Source organism: Lycium ferocissimum, unplaced genomic scaffold (assembly GCF_029784015.1).
Source record: "Lycium ferocissimum isolate CSIRO_LF1 unplaced genomic scaffold, AGI_CSIRO_Lferr_CH_V1 ctg6748, whole genome shotgun sequence".
NCBI lineage: Eukaryota > Viridiplantae > Streptophyta > Magnoliopsida > Solanales > Solanaceae > Lycium > Lycium ferocissimum.
In genome coordinates this window covers 25,423-38,404 of record NW_026726487.1, presented here as the reverse complement: position 1 = coordinate 38,404, position 12,982 = coordinate 25,423, and the positions used below count along the sequence as shown (strand labels likewise).

General features: G+C 37.2%; 2 protein-coding genes across 2 annotated transcripts; one reads left to right on the top strand and one right to left on the bottom strand.

Moving 5' to 3' along the window:
• Nucleotides 1–443: 443 nt before the first annotated feature.
• On the bottom strand, nt 444–764 carry LOC132045477 (uncharacterized). The gene has a single exon (XM_059436074.1). The coding sequence runs from the start codon at nt 762–764 to the stop codon at nt 444–446; it is 321 nt and encodes a 106-aa protein (XP_059292057.1).
• Nucleotides 765–2,774: 2,010 nt separating this feature from the next.
• LOC132045478 (probable beta-1,3-galactosyltransferase 8) lies at nt 2,775–5,736 on the top strand. Its single transcript, XM_059436075.1, has 8 exons — nt 2,775–2,867; nt 3,480–3,804; nt 3,895–3,959; nt 4,141–4,340; nt 4,433–4,690; nt 4,772–4,859; nt 4,946–5,071; nt 5,156–5,736. The coding sequence occupies exons 2-8, from the start codon at nt 3,487–3,489 to the stop codon at nt 5,418–5,420; spliced, it is 1,320 nt and encodes a 439-aa protein (XP_059292058.1). The 5' UTR covers nt 2,775–2,867; nt 3,480–3,486; the 3' UTR covers nt 5,421–5,736.
• The last annotated feature ends 7,246 nt before the right edge of the window (nt 5,737–12,982 follow it).

Here is a 12,982-nt window from a genome sequence, read left to right as displayed (position 1 = left end):
CGTACTCCCCATGGTGGGCGATTCTTAATCATAGAATTAGATCTTCCACAGACGGAACACCCTTTGTGGTTATCCTTATTTATGAAATTTCCTTCTTCAATCCTTTCCATCTTCTAGTTATTGTCGTGCCTGTGAGCACGTACCCTTAGTTCGTCTTCATCAATGTCCGAATCAGTCTTCATGACTTTTGGATCTGAAGAACCCTCCTTGATATGATCAATTTTCTCAAGTTCGTGTGTTTGCAAGTTAACGAATAAGTCCTCCATTCGCATTGTGCTTATCTCACACACTTCTTTAATGGCTAAGACTTTTCACTTCCATGAAGGCGGAATACTTCTCAAGATTTTCATAACTAAATCTTCAGTGAGAAAAACTTTACCAAGTGTCATAAGATTGCTAGTAATATTGGCGACTCTGGTGAACATGTCCCTAACAAATTCCTTTTAACTCATTGCAAATAGTTCATATTTCCTCAGAGGCATATTTAATCTGAGTTGTCTTTTTTGAGACATAACTTCACGAGTTTGTGTCAGCAAATCCCAAATTTCCTTGGCACTAGAGCATCCTGAGACTCTATTGTACTCGTCTCTTCCTAGAGTACAATGTAGAATGTTGACTTCTTTAGCATTTAGTTTCATCATTCTAAAGTCTTCAACCACAAATTCTTCTTCAGTTTTGTCACTTCTTGTACCATCACGTATGGTCTTTATGGGAATCAGCGGTCCTCTAGTTGTGATTATCCAGTGATCATAGTCCACACCCATTACGTAAGTCTCCATACGATTCTTCCATAGGAAATATTGCTGACCTTTGAACAATTATGGCCTGTAGATTGATTCTCCTTTGCTTTGTCTAATTTCTAGTGTCGTATTCGTCATGATCTTCTCTTAAGGTGTTAGTCTTTTAAAGAGAACCTACTCTGATACCAATTAATAATCTGCACGACCAGTAATCTATCCTACTGTATACCAGATTTTTGCCAATAGGATAGACCACTTTGCTTTACCTGTTCCAAGCTAGCGTTTGCGGAATAGGAATGTAAGAACACATCAATTTTTACGTGGAAACCACCCGACTCACAAAGGGTGAAAAAACCACGACCCACACCTCTGTAGGATTTTCTTAAACTCCACTACAACAGTAAGCCTTTGCAAATTCAAGTTGCAAATTCCTCTATAACCTAGGAACTAAACTCTAATTCCTATCTCAACAATCTCTCTAGACTATTGAGCAACTTCAAGCTGCCCCCAACTTGAAGTTGAATTTGACTAAAATTTATACCTATGAGTTTTGCTTCTATGAAAGCTGATAAAGGTACAACTCGATAAACAATCCTAGTACACGAATCTAGACTCAAGAACTGTAAAACATAAACTTTATAAAACAGGTTCTTCAATTTTCTTCTTTGTATTGGGGCAACACTTTAGTAATCATAACTCTCTCAACTATTGCATTGACAGGGTTTGCTCAATTTCTGATTTTTCTTTATATTTGAGTGTGTAAAACTTCTTCATGGCAGGACTTGGATATTTATAGCTTTAGGTTTGCATCAAGTCAACTGAACTCAATCCCTACGTGGTAAGGGTCCTTATAAGAGTTAGGGTTTGACTTGACTTGGGATTCTTGCATTCACGCGGCTTTGGTGTCCTTGTAGGAGTCTAAAGTATCTTGATAGTTATGGCAAGAAATCCTGCAACTTGTCCGCCAAGTATTTACCACAAATCACAAATCTTACTCGCAAGGGACTCTGAGCTAGAACATGTTCTTGGACCTGGTTCAAGCACCTAGAATTCAAATCTGATTTGTCTTAGAGTCTGAGGTGGAACATGTCCACAAACCTGTTTCATTCGACCTTGTGTTGCATCTGTCCCTGATCTATTCACTCCAGGTTCATTCATTGCACCTGTCTATGAGATAAAGCGTGTCTACAAACTTGGTTCATTCGCCTTGCTGATTCACTTTTGTCAATCATCTTTCTGTGTTTAGTTCATTCACTTCATCTCAAGTATCTGTTTCTAAATCTGGTTTACTCACCTTATTAATTTACTTTGTCAATCATCAGAACTCACACTTGCTTATGCCAAAATATTTTTCCAACAATAAATTGTTCTATGTCCAAGTTTTTTTCGACATTATGAGCAAAATGGAACTTCTGTCATTCTTTATGCTTTTATTCTTCAATTCAATTTTAAATCAGTAGATGTTTTAACAGATAGAAAATCTTTTTCATATTCAAAAACAATAAAGGGAAAATGTTGCCCATGAACTATTTGAAATTGCTCGGTGTTGACCTTTATTGCACATTTGGTTCATACATATATCATTATCATTAGTAAATCACCTCGTATTAATTTTTGAATAAGATTTTAAAATATCGGAGAATCTTTATTATAGGATCAAGGACAAAAACGGGACTTTCTTCTGAGGATATTAGATCAAAAGTCTAACTGAGGCAATTTGTCCTCTTAATTTCAAATCGTACATAGGTAAATTTTACCATTTCTCTTACAATAAATTCTACTAAATCCAACATTATAAGCAAACAATGGCTTGAAAAGAGCTGAAATTTAGGCCAATGTTTCTCAAATTTAATTGCATCGATCAGTAGGATGTTCATATACAAGTGTAAATCATATAATAAGAGAAACGTGCCTATTCGTAGCTTCAATACAACAAGAAGGACAGAGGAATTTCTTTTCTGCTTAAATTAGGCTGACAGTTTGTTGCCACATGAAAGTCACATGATTAAACTGCCTGGCTTGCAACTGGACTCTTTCATGTAATAGGAAGGGAAGCTTTAAAGCTTCTTTAAAATGACCGAGATATTTTCATATCTCCATGCCACTCCAATTATCATGTCCTAGCAGGTACAGCCCCTCTGTTCTTTTACTGTAAACTTAGTGCACATTTGTCAAACGATAGTAAACATAACTCGAAAGATATCTTTTAGCTGAAAATGAATATCATTATATCTGGTTCATGCTAAGCACTTCCGTTCTTCATTTACTAATATCCATTTCATTCCACTTATTTTGTATTCCTAGTGAGGTACTCTTGTTTATGCCTAACATCATGACATTGCACATGAGAAATGAATCTTCAATTCATTAATGCGTTTCAGGAAGTAAGGTTATTATCTTCTGATTTATAAAGAAAAAATTGACCAAGCTGTTCTAGTTTTTCAGTTCACTGAATATTTTCCATGTCTGCCTAACATGATTGATTTTTTCTTGATACAAAGTTTGTGACCAATTTTTCCGTCTTTGTTCTTCACTCTGTTAAAGGAAAAAAAAAAATTGTTGTTTCATCCGGTCCAGGCAAACATGCTTCTCAAGAGTGCTCGCTATTATTAGTCCTTGACATTCCCTGCAATTTAACATGCCATGTTTCACTTACCTTATTTTCCTCAAGAATATGATTCCATTTATAATTAATTATTAAGCCAAAGTTTGAAGTCATTACCATCTTATATATAACAGATATTGAATGTTGTTCTTCATGAAGAATATTGCAAAAGCAGCAAACAGTAGGGTGCTGCTGGCCGAGGAAAAGAAGGTAAACAGCGGTGGCCGAGTTTGGGTCCCGGTGTGGCTGCCAAATTCAAAAATGAGATCAGGAAAGCTGCCGGTCTCTGGGAAAACCATAATGCTATTATGCATCGCAAGCTTTCTGGCAGGATCGCTTTTTAGTAGCCGGATATGGACTCAACCTAATTCTGAAATGAATACCGACCTCGTGATCCCCACAATCTCCAATCATGAGAAGCTTAGAACCATTTCACGTACTGAATGTGATCACAAGCGTGTAAGCTTAATTTGAAACAACTGCTTATTGTTGTTAGAAAATTTTACTTGATGTGTTGTTATGGATGATTTTCTTTTTTTCTTTTGGCAGAAATTAGTTGAAAGCAATGACGGAGACATCATGGGGGAAGTCATGAAGACTAATCAAGCTATTCAGTAAGCATCGTTGGGACATGACAAATAAAATAATTAAAGTGTGCTATCTCTGGTAGCTTAAACTTTAATATGAGATGATCACACATTTTAACAAACACATGACTCAAATACCATTTAAATTGCGCCTGCAGCTAGACTACCTTTCTTTCTCATAAGTATTTGTTTTTTTTTTTAATAACAGATCACTTGATAAAAGTATATCAACATTTGAGATGGAACTAGCAATAGCTCGGACAAGGCAAACAATCAGCCAAAATGCAAAGGAAAACAGAGGTTCAAATCACAGCATTCCGAATAAAGCATTTATGGTGATTGGAATCAATACCGCATTCAGCAGCAGGAAAAGACGTGATTCTCTTAGAGAAACATGGATGCCTAAAGGTCTTTAATTGGCCTATTTCTCTTCCTATTAGTTTGAATTGGATAGATGATTCTGATTAATGTATTGATCCATCCGTATATTTGGGATGCAGGAGATAAGCTAAGGAAGCTAGAGAAAGAGAAGGGCATAGTGATACGTTTTGTGATGGGACACAGTGCTACACCAGGAGGAGTTTTGGATCGTGCCATTGATAGTGAGGATGCTCAGTACAAAGATTTCCTTCGACTTGACCACGTTGAGGGTTATCATGAGCTCTCCACTAAGACCAGATTGTATTTCTCTAAAGTTGTCTCCATTTGGGACGCTCACTTCTACGTTAAAGTGGATGATGATGTCCATCTCAACTTGGGTACCTAACGGCTTTATTTAATTTCCACAAATGCATGCATATAACTATATATGCTTATGTAATTATCTCAAACTTTTGCAGGTACGCTTGCTGGCACATTAGCAAAATACAAATCCAAACCAAGAGTCTATATTGGGTGCATGAAGTCAGGGCCAGTTCTTTCCCAAAAGTGAGTGGTCTTCCATTTGTTCCATAAAACATAAACGAGATTTCCCTCCAGATTTAAACTTTAATTGGTTATAATTGATTTTGCAGAGGATTGAAGTATCATGAGCCTGAGTATTGGAAATTTGGAGAAGAAGGGAACAAGTATTTCAGGCATGCCACGGGTCAAATATATGCCATCTCCAGGGACCTTGCTGCTTACATCTCCATCAACTCGTAAGTTCTTTAATTTACATGCATATTACATAGATATGGCATAATTAATTAACATGATTGTCCATGTATGATGTAAAAAATTAGGGGCATATTACATAGATATGCAAATGAAGACGTTTCATTGGGATCATGGTTAATTGGGCTGGAAGTGGAACATGTGGATGAACGTTCACTGTGCTGTGGGACACCTCCGGATTGTGAATGGAAGGCAAAAGGAGGGAATATGTGTGTGGCATCGTTTGATTGGTCATGCAGTGGAGTATGCAAGTCGGTAGAGAGGATGAAAGACGTGCATCACTCATGCGGCGAAGGTGATACAGCTGTTTGGACTCTTGCTAATGCTCTCTAGACTACGGCCTTCTTTATTTATATGAGATACTATCCGGATTCAAATCCAGAAGAGATTTACTCTTCAACTGGGAGGGAACTCAAATTATCCACATAGCCATTAGTATTTCCTTTCAATTAATAAACTATGCAATGCAATTCATGTTTTGCTTATTTTTGCCACCAGGGTTTGTATTTCACTCTTTTTGCCGTTGTTTCTAGCTACTTCTTACTTCTATCACGACTTAAGCACATTTTTCAATGAAAGAGTACTTTATCTCTAATCATAAGTGGATTCAAAATTTGAAGATTGTGGATGCCATAACTTTATCTATATATTGTACCTACTACTAGCAACAAAAACCAAATAAGAAGGATGGGTTGGGTAGGTCGATTTTCGCATATAGAAAAAATAATTCACTATCTTTTCTTATGTACGCTCGATTTAAATTATATTCTTGAAGAAAATTAAAACAAGAAGATATTTCATAGAGTTACCCAATATATATATTAGTGGAATGTAGAAGGTACCTTATACAATTATTCAAAGTGCGCCCAAGCTGATCCATACACCACAACTTTAAAGAGAAAAATTCATAAAAGCGTCTCTTACAAAAGATTTGCTTTAAAAGTATAGCTTATAATACATATCCTTTGTCTGACTAAGATTAATTTACTTCCAATGTTTTTGAGTTAATGATTCCATCTTAATTTTCAAGTTTACGACAATTATTTTCAAAGCAATCCAATATATGAGAATTAACTCAAGACGACTATTATTTAAGCCATTTGACCTTTCTAAAGACAGTAGAAGTTAGTGTCCAAATTATGCTTCAATATATAGATTAATGAAGCATCATAAAGAAGAGAGAAACTATATATTAAATAAAATCAATTGAAATTACTTATCTAAAGAAGTTTCTCATAAAGTAAGGTATTATGAGAGACACCAATTGAAATTGATTAAAGAATTTTTTTTTTTTTTTTTTTTTAAAGAAGAATAAGAATAAGGAGAAGCAAGAGATAAAATTTAGCAAATAAAAGAAAGGAAAAAGGAGGATAAGAAAGAGAGATGAGAGGAAGGACTTTTAATATATATATATATATATATATATATATATATATATATATATATATATATATATGTGCTCTAACAGTCAAGCCTCGTTGGAACTTTTTATTAATAAATGCGAATTTAAACAAACGATCTATTACAACATGTCTATAATATGAACTAGCTAGTATTAAAAAAAATAAAAAACTGTCCTATATAACCAGTTCTATCCTGTATGCCTAAGCTAGTATGTCATTTGTGATCCTGATGTATCAGCTTTGATGTTTGTCCCAATTTGTGAAAACACCATATGATTATCCATACATGTAGCATCATTGTTGATTGTCAAGCTGCTGAATCCTCCTTGTTCTAATGCTCAGTTGAGGAAGTTGTGATTTGTCCATGTTGAAAATTCTTCTTCCTTCTGATGGCATGAGTATAAAGTCATTGTTATATCCCGTGTTTTCGCATATTTGGAAAATTTTGAAATAATTGTGACTTGTGTGTTACAAGGCAACAATTTGATTTTTAGTTAAAATGCTTATGTCGTTTATGAAATTATTGGTGAAAAGACATCGGGGAAGGCCGAGGGAAAATTTGGAATTTTGGAAATTAGTTTCGGAAATTACAAAACGAGAATTTTAACGAATTGGGCCAAGAAAATTTGAAAGCAAATTGAGGCCCAAAGTCCATGGGGTGGCCGGCCATAAGGCATGGTCCAAGCCCATTTTTAATGGTCATGTGATATACATGTGACCATTGATTAAGATATATATCATGGAATGCCTTAGAATTTTCAAGAAACAAAAGCAAACAAACCTTGGGAGCAAAAAAAACCCCATTCGGCAACCCCATAAGGAAAGAAAAAAAAATTTCCAAGCCTTTATTCTAATCCAAAAATCTTGTTCTTCTCATATTTGTAGAGTACGCGAGACGCTCTCCAACGTGATATAATTAGTTTGGTGAAAGGAGCACGTTTGCGACTAGTCGGAATTTCAAGAAAAGGTAAGAATTTTGCCCTTTTAGTGTTATGGAATTGGTATGAATATGATAAGGATTGAGAATAGACGAGAACCTCGTGGTTTTGATGTATGCATGAAACCGTGGGTGTGTGTGTGGTGTGTTTGGCCGTGTGCCATAGGGTTGTAGAAAGGAAATGAATTCAAGTTCAATTAGTTTGTTAGTTGTGTTGTTGTGATCTTAGTAATGTAAATAAAGGTTTAATGACTTAAATTGGCATTGGGATTGCTTGTATGTAATTATGGGAATTTATGAGAATTTTACATGATTTTATATAATGATGAAAGTAAGGTTCCAAATGTGAATTATGATTGTTGTTGATGAGTTTGGAAGAAAGACAATGTGATTTGGAAGCTTTGTTGTGTTTATGGAAGAGTTGGATGGAATATGGACATTGGCGGAATGCTAGAATGTATGAATATCGTTTGGAACGTTATTGGAATGTGTTTGAATAATATTGAATTAGTTAATGAATATGGAAAATGTTGATATTAGTTGGCTAGTGTGAAGTTTGGATGAAAATTGTTGAATTGTGTAGAAGAAAGACCATTTGTGCCATAATGTAGTTTATAATGATTATTGATGTTGTTGGGTTGTTGTTGTTGATGTGTATTGAGCCGAGTTAAACCTCGGGGGTGATATATATATAGGGAAGTGCTGCGAAATTTCGGTAGACAAAAACAAAGTTAAGCGAACTCTTAAGCCTTAAGATTCCTAATTGGTAACTTTGACCATTTGCAGATTTTGAGCGAAACGGGATCTGAGTTTTGGGTAAGCATAAGACGTTTATAAGGTATGTAAAGCTCCCAACTCCTTCTTTTGGCATGTCTTAGTATGTTAGGTTGATATCGAAACCCGGGAGCAATTCGCTCCTCGAAATCAATTTATAAAATGGCTACTATTCATTCAATGCAATTGAAGCCTAGTGATTCCATTTTGACTAAAGCAATCAAACGTCCGAAACCTACGTAAAGGTGATCAGTTCACTTTGAAATCTTCATATATGATCTTATAGACTATAAACGTCCATAAATTATGGTAGCCACCTCGACTTGCCCCGAGGTGGGCCCGCTAGCCCCGAGATGCCTTATTTGCCCTACTAGGATCTTTTTTTTTGGATAAGCTTCGATAAAGAATCTCCGATTCTGAAATTGTCCCTTATAAAATAATGTTTTGAACCCTATGTGATACTATGCTATGTTTTGGAACCATACGTACCACTTTGGAAATATTTTGTGGAATAAACTTCCGTACTGATTATTTATCTGACTGTTTTGGTTAATAAATTGACTTATGAAGTAATCAAGTTTTGAAAGGCTATTTTGATATACGAATTGCATTGTTTGCTCACGACTCCGCTCGTGCCTTATTATGACTTCGTTCACCGGTTCCCGGGCCGGCTTTGTACTCGTGCGCCTTATGATAAATTCGGCAGTATGTTGTGTTTCGGTTTCCGAGGCCTCGCCATAGGGCCGATTCTGTATATGGAGCTATCTTCGTGATATGGCAGATGATATGATTTGTTTTGTTGACGCGGTATGTCGCGATATGTTATGTGTGATATGATATGTTTGGAGTTTGTACGGGATTTGAAATCTTCTGGAGTATGCTGTGTTGTGGCACCAGTGTCGGAGTGGTGACCACATTCCTGAGCGTTATGCATGATTTCGATTTGCATTATGTACATATATCCTCGGTTCGTACTTTGTTGTGTTAATCGATATTTCCTTTCCGTATTTTTATTTTGTTTATGGTTTGGTTTCCGTACTCGATGCTTTACATACTCGGTACCTTCTTTCGACCGACCCTTTCTTCGGGGGTTGCGTTTCATGCCGCCGCGGTACGGACATTGGTGATCCTCCGCTGTAGGCCCCACTTTCTGCTATATTGGATTGCTCCCTTTGCTCCGGAGCGTACATTTTTGTTATACCCCGCGTTTTCAGAGCATGAGTTTGATATGTACCTCATCGTAGTAATGGGATGTTTTGAAAGGCACAAGCCATGGAAAGTACGTAACAACGAAGAAAAAGGGTGAATTACGATCTCGTAAGTCGTAATCGGGAAAGAATATTTTGAAACACGGGAACATGGCCATTATTAGTGTAATAAGTGACAAATATCATGTATGGAGAATTTCGGAATATTTCGGGATTGAGCAAATTGAAGAAAATAAGTTCGACGAAAATTTGAGCAACGCGGGACGGATTTTAGTTAACTTTGGAGGCGCATATCTCATAGTATATGTGGAGTTTTAAGGTGGTTCAAAGTCCTAAAATGAAGTTCGTCGAGTCTAGTTTGTAATGCAACCAACCGTTCATTGATAGGACATCGGAGTAGAGAATTATAGACGTTACAAACTGAATCGTCGACGCGAAACAGTATTCCCGCGGCACCGCTACGATGCGCTACGATCGCTACGATGCTACGATCTTTGTAGCTACGATAAAACCGACTTCAAGAGTCCGTTTTAAGGGTTAAAAATCTCATTTTTTTTCATCCAAAACACTTCCAAAAATTTCCGAAAAATTCAGCAAGGGGGAGCAAATGGAAGACCAAAAATTCTCCTCCAAAAAAATTATTTTCCTAGCATTCCTACCAAGTGGAAGGTCCTTATTAACATGGGATGATTGTTGAGGCAAGTAGAGTGTTGTTCTTGAAGTTTTCAAGCCTTAGCCGAGTGAAGAACCAAGTGAAGGTAAGGTTTAATTTCATCTTTCATGTGTTATGGATGGTTTGTACATGTTGTGGTATGTGGAAATAAATGAAGTTCATGAAATTGTGCATGTAGAAGTGTAGCCGTGTGTGTGTGTGGCCGTGTATGGATGTGTGTTGGAAGAATGGTGAAGTAATTGTAGTTAGCACGTTTGTGTATTGTTATGACGTGTAGAAATGAATGGAACTCATAAAATATTGGAGTTGATGTTTGGCCGTGTATGTTGGATTGGGCCGTGTGTGTTGTGTTGTGTAGGAAGTGAAGAATTAATTTTATTTAGTGTAATTTGGTTGTTGTGTTGTGGATTATGTGAAGAAAAATGAAGTTTTAATGATCCAAGTTGAAGCTATAATTGTGTGGGCTGTTTTAGGAGCCAATTTGGTCCTAATGTGTTTTCTTGAAGTTATGATAATGATATTGCTAACGTGCGGATTGTTGGTGAAGTTTATGAATTTGGAAGGAAGAAATATGTTATGGTTGCTCATGTTGAGTTGGGAAGGTTTCGGGTTCTATGGCATATTATTTGGATTGTTTGAATATTTTTGTGGATTGTTGGAAATGTTATTGAATCATGTTTGAATGGTTTTGAGTTGGTATTTGAACGCGTGAGCAATGATATTGAATTGATTATATATGTTGGTTTGAACGTAATTGGAATGTCGTCGCATTGTGCGAAAGAAGGTTGTTGATGATAAAGTGCGTTTTGAATAAATGGTTGATGTTGTTGAATGTTTGTTGGTATTGTTGTTGATGAATTTGGCCGAGTTGAAATCTCGGGGTTGTTGCATTTATAGGGGAAGTCTTGCCCAAATTTACGTAAATAAAAGTAATGGCTTGGAATTGAATTCTTTGACGCTCATGGTTAATGTTCGATGCCTATTGATGTTGTTGTAGATTTTGAGAAGACAAGACTTACGTTTGGACTAGCTTAGGAAGCAAACCGGGTATGTGAAGCTTACCCTTCTCTTCTTTTTGGCATGTCTTAGACGGAATTAAGGTATGACATGATATGTGCCTCGGGGTAATTCCATTCGTAAAGTTCGAGTAAGTTTGTGATTCGTACTTGCTTTGATGTTGGCATCCTTAGTATGGTCTGTATGTCTTGGATATGATTGAGTTTGAAATCTTTGCGTAAGCGATTCTTATATGTTTCTTGATATTCGTATCCTTAATACGGTCGAGTTATGGTCCTTACGTCTTGTGTATGATTTAAATTCCTAAGGTTGCAAAAGAGTTATATTTTCAAAAGAATTTTGTTTTCAAACGAGATACGTTCCTAAACGATTTCGAAACTACGAACGTTCATAACTTTCGACTAAGGGCTCGGATCGCCTTGATTTCTTCGCAAATGGTTTCATGACGAGTAAGGACTCAAATTTTCATAGGCGGGCCGGATTGGGTTGACGCTCGTCCGTGGGTCCCGCGACTTTTTATGTTAGTTTTAAATGACCTATTTTTTTTTTTTAAAAAAAAAGGAATTTAATACAACTACTTTTCCGATCCCAAGCATGATTATTTATTTATCTGTCGAGTTGGAAATAAGGATTTTATGTCCATGATTTTGATATGTCCCGAGCGAGAATCGGGAGAAAAACTTGATTTGACTATGGTTTTGGATTTTCAAAAAAGAGGGTTCGTTTTGATCGTTCGGTTGAGTCTGTGATGATGTCGATGTGCGTGTGGTTACTTACGATGCCGCTCGTGCGTTCTATGTTGCCTCTTTCACCGGATCCGGGCCGGTATATGATCGTGCGCATTATGATATACTCCGTGTTATCTTTGTGTTACGGTTCCCGAGACCTCGCCATAGGGCCGGGTTCCGTTTATGGAGTTATCTTTGTGATATGGCTTATGATGTGTTGTGATGATGTGTTGTGTTCGGGGATACGGAGATTTGAAACTTCTGGTGTTATCCTGTGTTGTGGCGCCAGATAGGGTGGCGACCACGTTTTGTCCGCCGGGTCCTATGGGCCGCATTTGATATGTGATGATGTATGATAAAATGATGAGTTTGTTCACCGATGGTGGGGCAAACCCAATGATGAGGCAAAATTCCACATTGGTTTAGGCAAATCCCACATCGGTTAATGCTATTTCGTATGACCGATTATGATGTGTTCGGTGTGAGTATGTATAATTTATGCGTAGGATGTAAGTACTTGGGTAATTGGGTCATTACGACTTCATTTTGTACTTTATGCTTTACATGCTCGGTACATATTCCGTCTTGACCCCCTTTCTTCGGGGGTCGCGTTTCATGCCACGCGGTACCCACGGATGAGTAGATGAGGTTAGCGAAAGATGCTCCACCGGATTGGCGAGCTCCACTTCCTCCGGAGTCTTTATTTGAGTCCGAGTGTGTGTATGGTATACGAGACGTTAGAGAGACTTTGCGAACGGTGTCGAGTGTATGATATGTCGGAGTCTGTTTTGTAAGCGGCTATGTAAGCCGGTGTGTTTGTATGCATTATGCTACTGATGTGTTAGGCAAGCGGCTATAAGCCGAGGTACTGTTGTGCCTTATATCACAGTTTTCATACGACTGCAGATTCTATTTGGTTTGAAAGAAAAAAAAACGAAAGGCATGTTTGTTTTCTGAAAAATTTTCATTGCGTGCGTATGTTTTGTTTTGTGGGCCCAGTATGGTTATGTGGATTACGAGAGTTTGCGGGTTCGCTCGGCCCTAGGTAAGGGTCGGGTGCCCGTCATGCCCTATCGGAAATTGGGGTGTGACAATTTTGGTATATATTTCTGTCATGTTTATCCTTATGTACATTTGGACTATTTGGGTACGGCG

Excerpts from the sequence above, each read along its gene's own strand:
- LOC132045478 (XM_059436075.1), top strand. The coding sequence starts at position 3,487 with ATGTTGTTCTTCATGAAGAATATTGCAAAAGCAGCAAACAGTAGGGTG. Across the intron at positions 3,960-4,140 it reads AAGACTAATCAAGCTATTCA|ATCACTTGATAAAAGTATAT; the intron begins GTAAGCATCGTT and ends TTTTAATAACAG. Across the intron at positions 4,691-4,771 it reads TGATGTCCATCTCAACTTGG|GTACGCTTGCTGGCACATTA; the intron begins GTACCTAACGGC and ends AAACTTTTGCAG.
- LOC132045477 (XM_059436074.1), bottom strand. The coding sequence starts at position 764 with ATGGGTGTGGACTATGATCACTGGATAATCACAACTAGAGGACCGCTG.